This window comes from Gopherus evgoodei, chromosome 11, assembly GCF_007399415.2.
Source record: "Gopherus evgoodei ecotype Sinaloan lineage chromosome 11, rGopEvg1_v1.p, whole genome shotgun sequence".
NCBI classification, from domain to species: Eukaryota; Metazoa; Chordata; order Testudines; family Testudinidae; genus Gopherus; species Gopherus evgoodei.
In genome coordinates, this window is record NC_044332.1 from 36,702,009 (window position 1) to 36,721,912 (window position 19,904).

Below are 19,904 nucleotides of genomic sequence, written 5' to 3' on the forward strand. Positions count from 1 at the left end.
TTTCTGTTATAACTCAGAATACAAAAAGTGTACAGTGCTCACTTTATATTATTTTTTATTACAAATATTTGCACTGTAAAAATGATAAACAGAAGAAATAGTATGTTTCAATTCACCTCATGCAAGTATTGTAGTGCAATCTCTTTATCGTGAAAGTGTAACTTACAAATGTAGATTTTTTTTTGTTACATAACTGCACTCAAACAAAAACGATGTAGGCTCTAAAATTTTATAAGTCCACTCCATCCTACTTCTTGTTCAGCCAATTGCTCAGACAAACAAGTTTGGTTACAATTTGCAGGAGAAATGCTGCCTGCTTCTTGTTTACAATGTCATCTGAAAGTGAGAACAGGCATTCACATGGCACTTTTCTAGCCGGTATCAGAAGATATTTACATGCCAGATGTGCCAAAGGTTCATATGTCCCTTCATGCTTCAACCACCATTCTAGAGGACATGCATCCATGCTGATGACGGGTTCTGCTCGATAATGATTCAAAGCAGAGTGGACCCATGCATGTTCATTTTCATCATCTGAGTTAGATGCCACCACCAGAAGGTTGATTCTCTTTTTTCGTGGTTCGGGTTTTTTACAGTGCAAAAATTTGTAATCAAAATAAATATAAAGTGAGCACTGTACACTCTGTATTCTGTGTTGTAATTGAAATCAATACATTTGAAAATGTAGAAGACATCCAAAAATATTTAAATAAATGGTATTCTATTATTGTTTAACAGTGCAATTAATCATGGGATTAATCACGATTAATTTTTTTAATTGTGTGATTAATCGCAATTGATTTTTTTAATCACTTGACAGCCCTATTTAAGAGTAATTATGTAAAAAGTCTACCTTTAACTGCTCACACTGGCTTCTTTCACAAAGAAACAAAGCTTTGAAGCTGGTCATATAGATGTCCTCTGCTGCTCCTAAGGCTATGAATGCGGTGGTAGAGTAGCTGTGTGTCTATTTGACATTCAGAATGACATCACTATAAATGAGGCTTACTTTTTAAATGTTCTTGCTGTTTTTAAGACACTTCTTAAAAATTGGATTATATAGGTATGATGTAATCAGAGGCGTATATAGGTTTTTCTAGCAAAACGTAGATCTGATTCAATTACAGCTATGAAATAGAAAGAACTCTTGTTTCACGTGAGTGTAATGAATTTTTGTCCTTTCCATTAAATATCATTTATAATATATGTACATAATATAGTCTTACAAATTAAAGGCTTTACAGGCTTGCTTTTTGCAGATGATGTCATGCTGAGGTTCCTTCCCCCTACATTTTCAAAGTGGTGTACAGAGGTTTTAGGCATGAAACTCTCACTAAAGTAAAAAAAATCACACTTCTTTGAAAAAGAAGTCTTTTAAAAGGGTTTTAGTTTCTATACTGCAAAACAGGGTCTTTAAAATTCCTCGATTTACTGTTTTATTAGAGAAATGAGTGAGAAGTTGATGTTCAAATAAGTTAGTGAAAGTGGTATAGATCATCAAATTAAGTTTGCCAGGGAAAACTGGATTTTTTTGGTGTGTCTTATTACATAAGAGACATATATGTATATGTATCAGAGGGGTAGCCGTGTTAGTCTAGATCTGTAAAGGCAGCAAAGAATCCTGTGGCACCTTATAGACTAACAGAAGTTTTGAAGCATGAGCTTTCGTGGGTGAATACCCACTTCATCAGATGCATGTCGACGAAGTGGGTATTCGCCCACGAAAGCTCATGCTCCAAAACTTCTGTTAGTCTAGAAGGTGCCACAGGACTCTTTGCTGCATATATGTATACATATATATTTATAAAAATACACCCACATTATACATGAAGATAATATTTTTCTTGGGTTTCAAGAAATCTGTAATCCACTTGAACTTCTCATTCTTGATTCACACAATTACCAATAGCCCTTGTTAAAAATACAAATTATTTGTTAACTTTATGGTTTCCTCTCTTTCTTCTTATGTGAATCTATGGTAGCTTAGTTCCATACTTTTTAATAGTCATGTGCAAACTCGCCCTAGTATTTGAAGGTCATATTTTTTGTTAGGAGAAAAGTAATTTCCCCTAGATTTGCAGTAATGTCTTGGATTTCCACGTGACCTCAACTTCATGATGATGTGGATTCTCAATGTACTTATCCCTTGAATGGGCAAATCCACTAGATTTATATAACATGCACAAATGTGGGATAGCTCATTAAGAATACCAGAAGGGAACTTGATCTGAATAAGTCATAAACCCCTGAATGCTTATGAAAATGGCACAAGCTACTTTTTGTCCTGTGTCACTGTGGTCTCAGTCCACATCATAATCCAAAGCATTTAAGTGTGTGCTTAATGTTAAATCCTTTGAAGCGAGTGGGAGTAGTTACATGATTAAATTTGAGCATATGCTGAAGCACTTTTTTGGATCAACACCTATGTTTGTATAGAGACTTAAGAGGCACAGTGTAACCCCTCTTTCTTTATGGCTGTTGTGGGACTTGATAGTCTTTACGATTATAATAATTATTAACTATTTGCAAGACCTCACAAACGCCAGCTTTTTCAATAAAAATCACATTGTGGATTGAATTCCCTTCCATGAGAAGAAAATCAAATTATGGCAAATGTTAAACTGAGCAGGTACAAAGCAAGGAAGATTTAGGTGGGAAATGGCTATTCGTTATTTTATCTAAGAAAACAGAATTGCTTGGTTGTAAAATACAACTACTGTCTTGGACATTCTATAAAGATTAATCACCATGCAGTGTGGATATTGATTATAGGTATGATGAATGGCTGTCATAATTCAATTAATGTTTATTCTTTCTTTAAATGAGAAACTACCCACGATAGTACCTGGTTGAGATGAGTGCAAAAAATACAGAACAAAAAGAAGCTAGTAACTCTCTATTGAAGGACAAAGAATCTTTTTCTCAACAATGTAAATACTTTGTTAATATTTATATATGTTTACTGAGCTAGCTAGATCTGTAATAACTGAGTGGCATTTCAAATTGACATTATAACCAGATTTAAGAGAAGTCTGTTTGATACAGACTACCGGTATATTGGGATTCGTAGATACTACTTTTTTTATGGAGCTCTTATAACACCAGCTAAGAAATGGAAAACAAATGATGGAATAAATGGTTAGTTTTCAGTATGGCAAAAGATCAACAATGGAATGCTTTAAGCTTTCCTTCCAGGATAAATGTTGTTGGGGGCTTGACTTGATGACACTGAAGATGCCCTCCAGTCCTATATGCCTAGTATATTTATTAAATATATGGGAAAGGGAGTGAACAGCAGGATAGCAAAGTTTGCAGATAAAAAAATTCATTTGGAATAGTCAAAACTAGACAGGAGAGAAAATTCAGAAGGAATTCACAAATCTAAATGAGCAGTACTGTGACAGAAGAAATTCAATGTTACAAGCTAATACACTTCAGAAGAAATAATTTGAACTAATCATTAATATTGCTAGATTTTATATTAACAGTAACCAGTTGAGAAAGAGACCTGGGCACTGTTGTAGACAACTAAATTAAAAGCTCTGCTAAATGTGCTCTAGTGGCCTAAAAAGCTAATAAAATATTAGGTTGCATAATGAATAGGTTAAAAAAATCCCCAAACATTATGACAATGTAAATCTTTGTTATGCCCTCATTTAGAATTGTGTACACCAGAGGCAGGCAAACTTTTTGGCCTGAGGGCCACATCGGGTTTCATAAATTGTATGGAGGACTGGTTAGAGGAGGGGATTGTGGCCCGGCCCCCACCTCTTACCTGCCCCCCCAGGGTCTCCTGCCCCATCCAACCCCCCTGTTCCCTGATGGCCCCCCCCAGGGCCCCTGCCCCATCCACACACCCCTACTCCCTGTCCCCTGACCGCCCCTGGTACCCCACTGCCCCATCCAACCCCTCCTCTCGTTCCTGACGGCCCCCTGGGACCCCTGCCCCATCCAACCACCCCTTCTCCTAGTCCCCTGACTTCCCTCGGAACCCCTTCCCACCCCCTGCTGCCCCATCCAACCCTTCTTTCCTGACGGCCCCCCCCGGACTCCTGCACCCATTCAACCCCTTGTTCCCCCCATGACCACCCCAACCCTTATTCACACCCCCACCCTTTGACCATCCCAAACTCCCCTGACCTCTATCCAATCCCCCCTGCTCCTTGCCCCCTTACCGCACTGCCTGGAGCACAGGTGGCTGGTGGCTCTACAGCCACGCCGCCCGGCTGGAGCTGGGCCATGCCACTGTTGCCACCACGCAGCACAGAGCGCCAGGTCAGGCTGGGCTCTGCAGCTGCGCTGCCCCAGGAGCTCACAGCCCTGCCGCCCAGAGCATTGTGCCGGTGGTGAAGCAAGCGAGCTGAAGCTGCGGGGGAGGGGGGGCAACAGGGGAGGGGCCAGGAGCTAGCCTCCAGGGCCAGGAGCTCGGGGGCCGGGCAGGACAGCCCTGCAGGCTGTAGTTTGCCCACCTCTGGTGTACACAGTTCTGGTCACCTTTTCTGGAAAGAAATATAATGGAAGTAGAAGGGCTTCAGAGACAGGCAATCTACGTTATTAGAAATATGGAAAGACTAATAGGATAAGACCCAAAAAAATGATACTGTTTGGGGCTGAGGGTTACAATATAAGCTAAGAACAGGATAAATGGAATAGAGCAGGTACTTTGGGTGCTGCTATTTACATTTTCTCAACAGGCAACAACAGGACATTCAATAAATACTAAAGGGCAAAAAATGTAAAACTGCTATAAAGAAATACATTTTACACAACTCCCAATTAACGGATGGAACTCAATGTCACAGGCCAAGAAATTAAGAGGGTTCAAAAAAAGAGAGTAGATATTTATATGGATAATAAAAACACCCACAATTTATATTAAATGCATACAACCATTTTTTAAAATAACGGATATTAACCTGAGTGCTTCATAACATAAACCAACCAGCCACCAGCTATGTGGGTTAGGAAGAAACTTCCTCTATGGGAATGCATAGATGCTGCAGAGTTGTCCTGTGTGCCTGCTCCACAGTTGCACATCCTATGCAGAGTGGAACTTAGGTGATTCCAGTGCACAGAGAGCCTTCTGCAACTTCTGGATTGCTGGGTGAATATTTCCCTTAGATAAGGATACATTCTATTCCAGGTATGTCTATGCATATTAATATATGTCTCAAAGCTGTGGCCCATCCCTTACATACCAGCTGCTATGTCTGGAAGTACTCATTCTAGAGCACCATATTTAAGGGAATGACAGGTATAAACTAGAAATGATAATTAGCTAGCAGTGAGATGTCTTTAGAAAGGACATAAGCTCAACAGTTTCATGAGTATCATTACTTCAAAATCAAAGTACAAATAAACCATGGACTTCTTCTCTTTTAATTGCAGGACTTCAAGAGAACTATAATTATGCTTTAATTTTACACTACTTACTGTGTATGGGTTTCCAATAAAATTATCTGGAATGTAAATGTGAGATGTATACCTGAGAACCTGCAATTAGTTATATATGCCTTAATTCATAGCTAACTGATGCTGCATAAATATTAATAAAACTTATTTTTAAAGCAATTTATTAGACAGCATCAAGGAACCCTCTAATTTCTACTCATCCATTGTGAAAAATTGATTTTTTTTCTTTTGTTCTGCATCAGGTGCTGTCCTACCATGCAACATGTTCAAAGGCAGAAGTTGACAAATTTAAGGTAAGGATTTACTTTTCCATTTAGCGTACAAAGCAACTGTAAGATAAAATGAATGTAGGTCAAATAAAAAGAAAAACAAAAAGTCAGTTTTACTTCTATATTCAAAATAGACACAGAGGCCGTTTGTACAAACTGTTAATGGATGAGTGAGCATAGCTCCAAAAGACTCATGGTTAAGATAAGTAGTCACAACTTCAGAATCTGCAATATCTGACAGTACTTCTAAACTTTTTGGAGGTTCTTGTATTACTCGATGGGTAATAGAAATAAGGTATTTTCTGTGCCAACTTCCATTTTCTTTAGTACAGCTTACAAATTTAAATAATTGCATATTGAGAGTGAGGAGGCAGCTAATAATTGTGTGTGCATGCTGAATCCTGCAAGATTATCAGGAGTTAATTTTTTAAGAAGGGACTGTGATGGGTTGGGTCACAGAGACCCCCTTGGGACTAACACCTGATGTGCTGGGATTACCAGTGATTTTATTAACTATAAAAAATAGGATTTAAGTGGTTCTAAGTAATAACAGACAGAGCAAAGTAAGTCACCAAGCAAAATAAAGCAAAACCACGCAAGTCTAAGCCTGGTACATTAAGAAATTGTTTATAGGTAAAATCTCACCCTCAGAAATGTTCCAATAAGCTTCTTTCACAGATTAGACTTCTTCCTAGATTAGGCCCGATCCTTTCCCCTGGTACAGTCCTTGTTAGTTCCAGCAGACATCTTAGGTGGAAACTAGGGGTTTTCTCATGAATGGCAGCCTCCTTTATTCTGTTCCACCCCCTTTTATAGCTTTGGCAGAAGGCTGGAATCTTTTGTCTCTCTGGGTCCCCTCCCCTCCTTCTAAATGGAGAAGTACCAGATAAAATATGGATTCCAGTCTCAGGTGACATGCTCACATGTCACTGTAAAACCTCATTCTTCATTACCCATGGGCTGGCCCATGCACATGTATACAGGAAGACTTGCAGGTAAATAAACCCATTCACAATCAATTGTTCTAATCAATGGAAGCCATCAAGATTCTAAGCTGCCATTAATGGCACACACTTTGAATAATTACAGTAGGACCTCAGAGTTATACTTCATATTTCTAGCTTCAGACACAAGAATGATACATACATACAAATAGGAGGAACACATTCAGTAGGTTATAATCTTTGTTATGATACCTTACAAGAAACCTTTTACATAAAGCATATTCCAGTTACATCATATTCACACTCGTAAGTATATTTCCATAAAATATATGAAGTGCAACATCACAGGGACTACTCTTTAGTTTCTGTAAACACTCCATGTGTGCAAATAGTTGCCTTTGACTGACTGTCATTATGTGTCTTCTGGAGTGCTTTTCAAGTTATAAATGACATTTCTGGGATAATACATATTGTCTCCTCTCCTATACACAGTGTATATCAGGCTGATGGGAAGGTTAGATGTGGGCTGTAACGCTCAGCTCTGTCTCCGTTGCTCCTGACCTGGCTACACCAATGTAATGATTCAGTGTCTATTAATTTGGGGCATGGCTAGCTGGCTGCAGCTTAATCTGGACAACAGTGAGATGATCTAGGTTGTTTGGGGAAGCAGCAGAAGAGCTGGAAAAAATTATATCTGTGCTTGCATTGATTGACAATGTGGAACCACCACTTCTAATTCAGTTTTGTATATTCATTTTGCAATTATATGCTTAGGCAGCAGTTGTGGCCTAGAATGCTGTTTGCATCTGTGCCTGATGAAAAGAGTGCAACTTTTTCTTTCATGTGTGTACCTTGCCACAGTTATCCACACCTTTATCACCTCAAATCTGTAGTTCTGTAATGTGCTCTACATAGGAATACACCTTCAAGCCACTCAAACTGAATCTACTGCAGAATATTTTCACATGCTTAATACATTGAATTTTGTGTCGGGAGCCCAAAACACCAGTGCTCTGGGATCTGTCCTGGCTTACATTAAGCCCACGTCCACACTACAGGGTAAAATCGATGTTATTAAAATCGATTTTATAAAGCAGGCTTTATAAAATCGATTTTGCGCGTCCACACTAGGGCTACTTACATCGATGTTGAGCGTCCATGTTCCCTGGCATCCATGTTTTCCCTGAGCGTTGCACTCTGGGTACCTATCCCACAGTTCCTGCACGGGTCCCTGCCCTTTGGAATTATGGGTTACTAGCCCAGTGCATGATGGGATCAAAGTCCCCGTCCTGGGTGGTTCTGGGTACAGCCCCCCCCCCTTCCTGTAAACGGCACACAGTCAGTTCGCGCTGTTTTTACTGGCTGCAGTGAGGGAAACGCCATTTTGCAGCAAGCATGGATCCAGGTCTGCTCTTGTCCTTGATCGCGAATGCTGTAAATAATTCACGCATTCTCGTTCTATCACTGCTGACCCATGATGCAGAAATGCAAGAGAGAATGCTTGAATGCGGGGACGACAGCGATGACGAACTGGAGAACGAGTTTTCTGACACCCCGGGCCCCTGCACGTTGGAGCTCCTGACGGTTATGGGTGAGGTTCTACCCGTTCCGCGCCACTTTTGGGCACGGGAAACAAGCACTGACTGGTGGGACCGCATAGTCCTGCAGGTGTGGGACGATTCGCAGTGGCTGCGGAACTTTCGCATGCGTAAGAGCACTTTCTTTGAACTTTGTGACTCGCTTTCTCCTGTCCTGAAGCGGCATAACACCAGGATGAGACCAGCCCTCACAGTGGAAAAGCGAGTGGCAATAGCCATATGGAAGCTTGCAACGCCAGACAGCTACCGGTCAGTCGGGAATCAATTTGGAGTGGGCAAATCTACTGTGGGGGCTGCTGTGCTGGAAGTATCCAAAGCAATCATTAAGCTGCTGCTTCGAAAGGTTGTGACTCTGGGAAACGTGCAGGCCATTGTGGATGGCTTTGCTGCAATGGGATTCCCTAACTGTGGGGGGGCCATAGATGGAACCCACATCCCTATTTTGGCACCGGAACACCAGGGTGCCCAGTACATTAACCGCAAGGGGTACTTTTCGATGGTTCTGCAAGCCCTGGTGGATCACAAGGGACGTTTCACCAACATCCACGTGGGATGGCCAGGAAGGGTTCACGACGCACGTGTCTTCAGGAGCACTACACTGTTTAAACGGCTGCAGCAAGGGACCTACTTCCCTGATCAGAGAATAACAGTTGGAGATGTCCAAATGCCTATAGTTATCCTTGGGGACCCAGCCTACCCCTTGATGCCCTGGCTAATGAAGCCATACACAGGCAGCCTTGACAGTGCTCAGGAGTTGTTTAATTACAGGCTGAGCAAGTGCAGAATGGTGGTAGAATGTGCATTTGGCAGGCTTAAGGCGAGATGGCGAACGCTTCTCACTCGCTCAGATCTTAGCCAAACCAATATCCCCTTTGTCATTGCTGCTTGCTGTGTGCTCCACAATCTCTGTGAGAGCAAGGGGGAGGCCTTTATAGCGGGGTGGGAGACTGAGGTAAACCACCTGGCCGCTGATTATGCGCAGCCGGACACCAGGGCAATTAGAAGATCTCACCAGGATGCTGTGCGCATCAGAGAAGCACTGAAAAGTAGCTTCCTCATGGGCCAGGGTACAGTTTGACTGCTGATTTTCCTTTCAATTGATTGCTGCCCTCCCCGTCTATGCGGTGTTGCTGCTGCAAGATACTTTGCCTGCAGCATTCCTCAATTGCTTGCTTAGTTTACTTGCGAGAGCTGTCCATTGGAAAACATATAATTCTGTATTTCCCAATTATTACCTACCTCCACCATTAGCTGCTTCCGTCTGCTGCTAGGCACAGGACCTGCAACCTTCCTTAACTGCTTTTTTATTGAAAATAAAGTTATTACTATGTGTTACAAGAATTGTGTTCTTTATTTAAAAACAGATCGTTTCATCAATCAAGCATCATGCTTGTTGTTACAATACTGTGCTTGAAATTTCATAACTCAGCGTTCTATGGGGGACGGAGCGAGGGAGGTTTGGAGGAAGGGGGAGGGAGGTTTGAAAGAAGAAAGTGCATCAGAGTAGACAGAACAAGAATTCTCATGGACCAGGGTACGGTATGGCTGCTTTCTTTGTTTTCCCTTTATTACCCATATCCCCAATTGTCAAATCCTGATGCTGATAACTAGCTTCCGTGCAGCTTTCCAAAGCTGCTTGCTTCAGTTCATTACCAAACTACAGTCACACTTCCTTAATAGCATGACCTGAGAGTAAAAATAGGCAAAGGTGCCATGGGAGAAGCTTGGATCATTAGAGGAGGGAAAAAACAGGACACAAAGGGCTTTTCAATCTAATGAAAGCCTTCTGGTTGGAGTGTCCGCAGCAGTGGAGGGGGCTGGTGTAGAGAGCCTTCCCCCACGCGTTCTTACACGCCTGGTTCTGGAAGGTGTGGGACAGGGTGAGTACTGAGGGAGGTTATACACGGGCTGTAGGGGCATTCTGAAACCACGGAGCTCTTGCAGCATATCACGGAGGATGTCAGTCTGATCACGAAGAAGATCCAGAGTTGCTGCTCGCCAGCGCTGATCTTCCTGCCACCTGACATCATTTTTGGCGTCCCTCCTGTCTTCGCGTTGGTCCCTCCTGTCTTCGCGTTGACTGGCAGCCTCCCTGTACTTTGCGACCAATTGCTTCCAGTCTCCCTGCTGAGCTCTCTCTGTACGGGTCACTGCCATAATTTCGGTGAACATGTCCTCACGCGTCCTCCTTTTCCTCAATCTTCTTATGATACCCCCCCCACGTGGATGAGAAGCGAGAGGGAGGCTGGAGAAATGTGCAGCTGTGTGTGGGGGGGTGGGGTTTGGAAAGAGTGATAAAAGAATCATGAGACACATTTCACACAACCATTCATACAGTCTTTCTCCTCACTGACCTGTGCCTGTTACCGAACCTTGAACATTTTACTTTACCACAAGGTCACCTTAGGATTCCTTTAATACTTATTGCTTGTGGCTGAGGACAGAGAGTTCTGCTCAGACGCAGGTCAGGGAAGCACACAGACCTTGTCCGGAGAAAATGGGAAGTTAATAATGGCTAGTAATCCCTGTAGTAGATTGTACTGGTAATCAAGCTACTGTCCTTCCCTGCTTTGCTCTCGCGTTCCCCGAACAAGCAGGTCTCCTTGCCTGCGGTTTGCTGGGTGGTTCGTGGAACGGGAGAGCAAACCGCGGCGAGGCTGCTCTCCTTCCCTGCTTTGCTCTCGCCTTCCCCGAACAAGCAGGTCTCCTTGCCTGCGGTTTGCTGGTTGGTTCGGGGAACCGGAGAGCAAACCGCGGCGAGGCTGCTCTCCTTCCCTGCTTTGCTCTCGCATTCCCCGAACAAGCAGGTCTCCTTGCCTGCGGTTTGCTGGGTGGTTCGTGGAACGGGAGAGCAAACCGCGGCAAGGCTGCTCTCCTTCCCTGCTTTGCTCTCGCATTCCCCGAACAAGCAGGTCTCCTTGCCTGCGGTTTGCTGGGTGGTTCGTGGAACGGGAGAGCAAACCGCGGCGAGGCTGCTCTCCTTCCCTGCTTTGCTCTCGCATTCCCCGAACAAGCAGGTCTCCTTGCCTGCGGTTTGCTGGTTGGTTCGGGGAACCGGAGAGCAAACCGCGGCGAGGCTGCTCTCCTTCCCTGCTTTGCTCTCGCCTTCCCCGAACAAGCAGGTCTCCTTGCCTGCGGTTTGCTGGGTGGTTCGTGGAACGGGAGAGCAAACCGCGGCAAGGCTGCTCTCCTTCCCTGCTTTGCTCTCGCATTCCCCGAACAAGCAGGATGGAGACTTTTCTAAAAACCACCTCAGGGGTCAATGTTTTAGGAAAGGTAAGAAAAATTACACTCACCAGAGGACGGTCCCTCAGCTTCATTTTCTGGAGTACTGCCTTGAGATGGCTGGCAGGGAACCTCAGTAAGGGTGAGGAAAAGATCCTGGCTGTTTGGGGGGATAAAATGCTCTGTGCTCTCTGCTGGAGCCTCCTCCTCTTGGTCCTCATCATCCTGATCATCGCCATCAAATAAATCTTCCGTAGTTGCAGGAATCACGACGCCCACCTCTGAATCAACAGACAAGGGGGGGTTCGTCGTTGCGCTGTTCCCCAATATTGCGTTAAGCTCGTCGTAGAACCGGCATGTTTTGGGGGCAGAGCCTGACCTGCCCTTTGCTGCTTTGGTCTTCTGATACGCCTGTCTGAGCTCTTTCACTTTCACTCGGCACTGTAACGAGTCCCTGGTACGTCCCCTCTCCCGCATGGCATTAGAAATTTTTTCAAAGGTTTTCTCATTTCTTCTGCTCGAGCGCAGTTCTGAAAGCACCGACTCTTCTCCCCATACAGCTATCAGATCCTGTAACTCCTGTGTGCTCCATGCTGGAGCTCTTTTCCTATTTTCAGGAGACTGCATTGTTCTCTCTGCTGCTGAGAGCTCCACGCTGTGCAAGCAGGAAATGGAATTTCAAAGTTCCCGGGGCTTTTCCTGTTTACCTGGCCAGCAGAAGAGTACCTTTACCTGTGTAGAGCGGCCACTAGAGCACTGTGGGATACGTCCCGGAGGCCATTAACTTCGATGGCCGTCCACACTATCATAAAATCGATTTTAAAAAATCGATTTTGGGGTTACTCCTCTCGTTTTGATGGAGTTCCAAAATCGATTTTAGGGACCCTTAAAATCGATTTTATGCACTCTGTAGTGTGGACGGTTACAGCTTAAAATCGATTTAAAGCTCTTAAAATCGATTTAAAGCTCTAGTCTGGACCTGGCCTAAGTCTCTGGGTTGAATTCTAGGTGTTGCTCTTAGCCCATAAAGCTCTCAGTGGTTTGGGTACAGGCTGACATTTTTAATCATCATCAGCTGTTCCATATTAAGTGACAGGACAAGTTCAGCAATATTTATAACCAAACCCAGCAACCACCTTCATCAGCACTGGTTTCAATGGTTTCCTTGGCACAAATATATTATTAAGATAGAAGACCAGTGAATTCTGAAGTATATTTGCCAAGGAATGCTGCTAGGCAGTCATAATCATATGATCGCCAAAAGTTTTAGTGGCATGATAAAATTGCCAGTGGTGGTCATAGACTGAACATCCAGCCAGGCTTCCTTACGTACCTACCTAGAGAATGATCAGGTTGGCACATGAGCTGCAAATAGGCTATGTCCCATTGGGATTTCCCTTGGTGATGACAACAGTGACCTGAGAGACCACCTCTGACCCCATGTGATGCTGCTACACTTGCCATAAATGGAGGTGCTCATGTTGAAGCCCCCGTCTATAAATGGGAGGGAACTGTTGGTGGTGTGTGGTCCTTAAGAATCCCTTGACTATGGATCTCACTCCACAATGTGAATCCACCAGAGCCAGATTCAATATTTGCTGGCGGATATTAATTTGTATGTCAAGGAGAGTGAATAATTCTTAAATATATTTTGTATTTGAATTTATATAGGGGATGTATGTTCAGACAAGGCTGGGCACATTACAGATTTTTATAAAAATACATGAATACATTTCCTCTGTCTCAGTCTTGTTTTTCTATCTTTGCCATCTTGTTTATATGCTGGCCTTATCTTTTTGTTCTTTATTTTATCTATCCCCAAAATGTTTTTTCCTTCTTATTTTTGGCTACATAAACTTTTAAGTGGTGGCTGTTACAAAGTGATAAAAATGAATAGATATACTTGAGGCTTATTTTTCCTGAGGCTATTGTCTATTATCTTATTTTTGTTGTATCACAATAAATCCAAGGGGTTGTAGTCTAGGCTGTTAAAGAGTTATTGATGAAATTCCAGTTAAAATCAATTTTAATTGTTGCAGCTGAGAATAATGCACACGCTATAGTGGGTGCCCTTTTTAAAGAGTTGCAATTCATCAGAGAAATCACATCACAAGCAAATGCCATTTCTAAGTTCCCGAAGTAAGAAATGACACTTTGCTTGCTATTGCTGCTATTCCCCTATTAAGAATTCACTCCCCTCCACCCAAAAAAAAAAAGGAAAAAAAAAAGAAAAAAAACTTCCTTAACTGAAAGTCTACTTAGACTTTGTAAAAATCTGTCAGGGAAAGTAGTGGAAGCACCATTGGCTGGGAGGCTGAAATCCATAATGGGCAGTAGAGGAGGAAAGGTACAATACAGAACATTGTAAAATTAACATGATGATAGGCCATGTAATCTAATAGGACTTTTCCATATCTGATTTCTATGATTGTCTCATTGTTATATCTCCACATTATACTTAGTTTTCTACATTTTTGAAGGAATTCCACTTCTTGAATTATTGGAATGTCCCTCTTAAAAATACCTCATCACTGATAATAGGTCTCAAAACTGGGTTGCCTTCTTTTAAAAGTGCTTACATTATTACAAGTTACTCTCTAAATAACCCAGCATTTGGGGTCATACCAAAGTGTTATTATTGGAGGTTCCATCTCAATAAGAAATCCAATGATATGGATCATTGCTCTTTGAAAATTCATGACCTGAGCCTTTTCACTTTTTATCATTAAAAAAAAATCGACTGAAATAATGTGAAAACACGTTTACTCCACTGTTTTTGTCTATAAGCACATAGTTGCTTAGCATACATTTCTCAAAAGGCTAGTGTGAGAGGCAGAACTCTATGAAATGTAGGCTTGGTGTAAGTGGGTACAACCCTACTGACTTCATGGAAATTCTCCCACATACTCTGCTGTCAATGACACAGAAGAATGATAAAATGTAATTTAAAGTAACTCACTTTCTCATATGATGAGAGAGGAAGGTTGGTCTTTTGGTTAAGGCACTGGAGTGGACTCAGGAGATCTAGGTAGTCAGTTTTGCCACATATTTCTTATGTGGCCCTTGGACAAAAATCACAATTTCTCTGGGTGTAATTCAGGCCCATTTAAGTGATTGGAGCTTAGCCAATGCCTTCAGTAGGCCTAGGATTTCATTCTTTTTCCCTCAGATCCCCAGTTTGTAAAACTGCATAATAATACTTCCTTCCCGCAACCTTTGTCTGTGTTGTCTATTCTGATTGTAAGTTTAGTGTGGCAGGCTGTCTATCTGTGCACTGTTAATGTACATACAGTACTTACTACAGTAGGGCTCTGATCTCAGTTAACAACAAATGAAGCATTCGGGCCCAAAGCTGCATTTCTTGCCAATTTAAAAAAGTCATTGAGAGTTTGGGGTTGGCATACAGTGCAGATTGGGACCCTTTTTCAGTTTCTGTAGTTACAGAATAACAAGTTGATTTTAGATGGGGAGGGAATTAGGGAAATTGACACCCTACAGCTACTAATTAAAAGACAATCAAGACTAATAGTATTAGGTTTCCCACCATTGTTCCCATAATTGGGATATGTACAGTACTCCTATCTTCCATTTAAAAATGGATGTTGCTTCTGTGAATGATGTACAAAAGAATAGCACAAGTAACAGACATATAAACATATTATACTATGGTCTACAGCTGAATAAATAGTTTCTAATAAATAAGGCACTAGATAAATTTAATCTTTTCCTATTCACAGAATGTCCATGAACAGATCCTCTCAAATTTATTTGCTACTCAAAATTATTCAACATTTTTTTAATGTTCATTTAAACTCTGATGGCTTGCTATTTGGATCTCTGTTGCTTAGTTTGGACTGGTCACACAAATCATACTGTATTATTTCTGTTCTCTGATCTGAACAGCATAGTTCTTATAGGCAGATTTTTGCTGCAACTGCTTTGTTTCCAGGAAGCAAATTTAAAATTAGCCTTCTGTAAACATTTGTGAGCATGAGGTTAAAATGTGCTTTCCAGAAGTATTCTTACATCTAAAACTCAATCATATGAATGTTCACAGGAACTGAAGACAAGAGTGAAATATATAGATGAAGCAAGTTCCTTAAAAATACAAATGAATATTTCTCCAGTTTTTGTTTCCGGATTATTTTACTTGTGTTAATGAAGGTCATGGGCAGGGCCGGCGCTACCATTTAGGCAGCCTAGGCAATTGCCTAGGGCGCCAGAATAATTGGTGGGCGCTGTTTTGCCGAAGGGGGCAGCAGGCAGCTCCAGTGGAGCTGCTGCAGTGGTGCCTGCGGAGGGTCCGTGGCTCCGGTGGAGCTGCCACAGTCATGCCTGCGGATGGTCGGCTCCTCGCGCGGCTCCAGTGGACCTCCCGCAGGCACCACTGCGGCAGCTTCACTGGAACCACAGGACCGGCGCACAGGGGGCCGAAATTGCCGGCTGCCTAGGGCGCTCAACCCCCTAGCACCAGTCCTGGTCATGGGCCTGATTCACCACTATATTTCTCCCAATTTACATTTGTGTAATTCCATTACAAACAAAATGAGTTACATCAGCATAAAACTGGCGTCACGGTGGTGGATCATGCCCCATATCTACATTAATTTATGTTCTTTAATTTATTGGGAAACTAGGACTATGTGTGTCCTTAAAAGCTGTGTGCCAAGTCAGAATGGAAGTTAAAGTACTCTGTTGTCTCTTCGATTTAAAATTAGGCTGACATCTCTAATTTCCATACTCCCATTATTAGTGTTTGGCTAAAATCATTTGTAATATTATTGAACAGAAAAGCCTCAGTTAACTGAATACAGGCTAAACAGAGTTTGGTTATGTCCTATAGAATTGTATTATACTGCCTGGCTGGCGACTTCTCATTGGGATCTAGGTTCACCAAGCCAGAAACATCATTGTCTTTTTTCCCCAGTGCTATTCAGATTTAGAAATCCAGCTTTCAGGAGTAAAGAATGCAGGATTGAGCCTCAGGACTGGATATTTTTAGAAAGAAAGTCAGTGAATTCTGAGATAGGATTAAACAAGTGCTATGTATTAGATCAGATAGCAAATAAACACACCCACAAACACACCTCACCTTAAAATTCAACTAATGTATTTTACAGAGAGAATATGCAAACTCCTCTGGATGTGTAATAGACAAGAAGCTATTTTTAAAAAGCTAACCTAATTGTGCAGCTCTGAATGGTATAAGCCAGATCAATATTTAATGGCTATGATGCATTATTTATAGCTTTTTGAGATAGTCCCTTCTGTAGGGTGAACAGTACACAGGAGAGCCACATGACAAAAATAATGGATCACCTACTGTACAAAATCTTTGATTCAGAATGTAGTGATAATAATATATCGCTTCTACCTCAGCTACTTTGGCTTTACTCTGACTCATAAAGGACTAGCTTAATTGTGGAAAATAGAAGGTTGTGCTTGGATTTTTATCTCTTAAAAATTACAGATATTTCACAAAATAAAGATTGAGAAAAATTGGGCTAAAAAGGGAAACAAATTTTACTACTGCTACTTTACCTCACATTCTAAACAGTTGGACACACCGATTAGGCAGCTTATTTGCATAAATTGAATTCTGTGAAGGCACCAGTTGTAATGGTATAAATTGAGTTTAGTACAGCCATTATCTGAGGTTATAATTTTATACACATTCTTAGATACTCTGTGATGGACAGTGCAAATAAAATTAAATTGAAATTAAGTTGAAATTTTAAAAAAAAGTTACCAGATCTATAGATGTAAAATAAATTGGAAAAATTTCATTACAGTGTTTCCTTTTTAAATTTCCATTAAAAACCCCTCTACTTATTTCAATTGAATAATATTGAGTTCATGTGGCAAAAACAAATACTCTTTTCTTGCAGGGCAGGTGGAATGTCTAGATTCCAGGATGATGTCTGTCTATCTGTCTAGTGTATTTATATGGGGTCTGCCACCATAGTATCTAAGTGTTCAGATCTAGCTAGGTTCCCAGCTCTGTCACTGATGGATCACATGAGTGAGAAGGGCAAGTCACTTCACTTCTTTATGTTTTGTTTCCCCATCTGTAAAAGGAGGATAATATTAAAACCCCTCTGTAAAGCTCACAGATTCTTGAACTAGTAGGTACTATACCAATACAAAAGATTATGGTGAATCATCATAAAGCTGTCCAAAATGCATTGGGGTTTAGGCTGAAAATTTAGATGGTTTTGATGTTTTCTGTGATTATTAGCAAGTCCTTTATTTAAAGATCTTGGGATTTTAGTAGAACATCTCTTAGAGAACAGTCCTATAGAATCTAATAGGAATTAAACAATAGCTGTCTATAGATCTTTATTAAAATTCTATGGAAATTATCCCACAACATTATGGAATTTAGTAGAATTTTTTTAAATAGGAGTGTTCTGTAGAATTTCATAGGGAAGTGATGTCTCTATGAGATTATATGCTGTGTTAAAAAATAAGTGTCAGAAAGCAATATTGCTGTTCTGATTGCAGAATGAGGGAATGCCATAAATAGCAATATTAAATAATAAATGAGTACCTCTGACAGAGAAAGTCAGCAACATTATAGTCAAACTGGAATATAAATCGTATTGGTTTTAAAGCTCTACCTTGTTTTTATCCATAAACTACAGGAAATTCGTTTTCTATTACTGTAAATAACAAGAAAATGAAACTAGATAATACAAGCAAGCAAGACATTCAGTTATGTTTTTTTAAGAATTCTTCACAAAAAGAAACTGAACATTATTTACTGATTGTATTTTACTATGAATCTAAATCAAAGTGTCTAACCTCCAGGTTACTTTTACAGATATTAAAAATAGATTCCTAAGGAAAAAATATGCCCAAATCAGCAGTCTAAAGAATGTCTGATATTTTTGCTTTAATGCTGGCTATTTTCACTTTATTAGGTAATTGTTCTCACTACAGTAATGCTATTTTGACAACAGTTGGGTTGAAAAACCTTAAAAAGGGAAGATGTAAGAAAAGGGATTGATGTTGACTAATTCACTCCATGCTAAAAGACTTCATGAGTTAGTGTGTTGCTGCTATCAGCTATGTTGTTTATATTGGAAATTTTTTCCTTTTGTTACATTTGTTGTGGTGTCCAGAAATACTGCCTCAGGGCTTAGATGCTGTTTCCAGTTTGCTTGTTTTTCCAAACAAATGTTAGAGACATTGCATCATTCACAGCAGGAGGTGAAATGATTCATTATCCAATATAGCTATTGTCTTTCCTTCAATCTGATTGGTCACCCTGCTCTACAGCAATCTCATCATCTGAAAAGCTCTGTGGAAAAAATGCAGTCCAGCATTATTATATTCAACTCACCACAATGCAAGAAAGATAAGATATAGTTCATAGAAAATATCATCTGAATGATAGGAATATCTGCTTTATGATCAAGCATCAACACTTGTCAAATGATAAAGTAGTATGCTTCAGTCATGAACACTTACATGTGAATTTAAGTTTATATTGGAAGATATATAGGTAGTAGTAAAGACAGAGTGTCTGTACATTCAAGTCAAGTCAGAACTAGTCCAGAATGACTCCTTACTCTAGGAATGATCACTCATCTTATAAAGCCTCTCAGTATGGATCTGATTGTGAACCACTTACAATGGTGAGCAATTATTCACAGAAGTAGCCTATTGACACTGAGATGACTCATATGGAATTGCTCACTATTGGGAACACTGGTTTCCCAGTCTGGCCTTATTAGGAGCATTGTATTGATATTTGCTCTAAATACTGACAGAACTCTTCAAAATAATCTGGTACAAAACTGTATAAAATTACATACTTTGTACAGATCTCATATGACATTGGTCAGAAAACATGAAAAATATTTTCTGTTTTTCATCAAATTTAATTTCACTGGAACTTTTGACCAGCTCTAGTTTTGTCTACATACTATTTGAATGCTAAAGGAAGATTTTCATCTTAAAAATCATATTAAAAAGCAAAATCCTTTATATTAGTGATAGCAGGAAATTGCTTTTGCTTTTCTCAGTGTGGGTAATGAAAATGGAGTAGGCAGTTTTTCATTGTTAAAAGCCTAGTTCACTTTCTGGCTCCTTTGCTCTAGCAAAATGCTGCGATGTTTTGATTGCAAATGCTATTGGAAAATGCTTGATTATTTTTTCACAACCTTCTACTGTAATTGTTTTAAAAATATTAATGGTATTATTCTTATAAGTTTATTTTTATAATTTTTTTTTTGCCAGAGTTAGCTTCGTAACATCCCTTTACATTTTTTAGTTAGAGCCAAATGGTTTTCATTTGAGCTAGAACCTCTTTGCAATTAGAAAGTTCAGGAGAAGTCAGAAACTGGAAATCCATAAGAAACAAATCCACTGTGAGATTAACATGTTTGGCCACTGGGTGCCATCCTTGCTCCATATTAAGGCTGGTAGTTGAGCAGCATTTCTCTAAAAAT

General features: G+C 40.8%; 1 protein-coding gene across 1 annotated transcript in view; it reads left to right on the top strand.

Moving 5' to 3' along the window:
* The window catches only part of PDE11A (phosphodiesterase 11A), a 228,917-nt gene that overhangs the window by 137,621 nt on the left and 71,392 nt on the right, over positions 1-19,904 (top strand). The window contains exon 10 of the mRNA XM_030580141.1: positions 5,655-5,705. Within this exon, the coding sequence (XP_030436001.1) occupies positions 5,655-5,705 (51 nt within the window). The remainder of the gene's footprint in view (positions 1-5,654; positions 5,706-19,904) is intronic.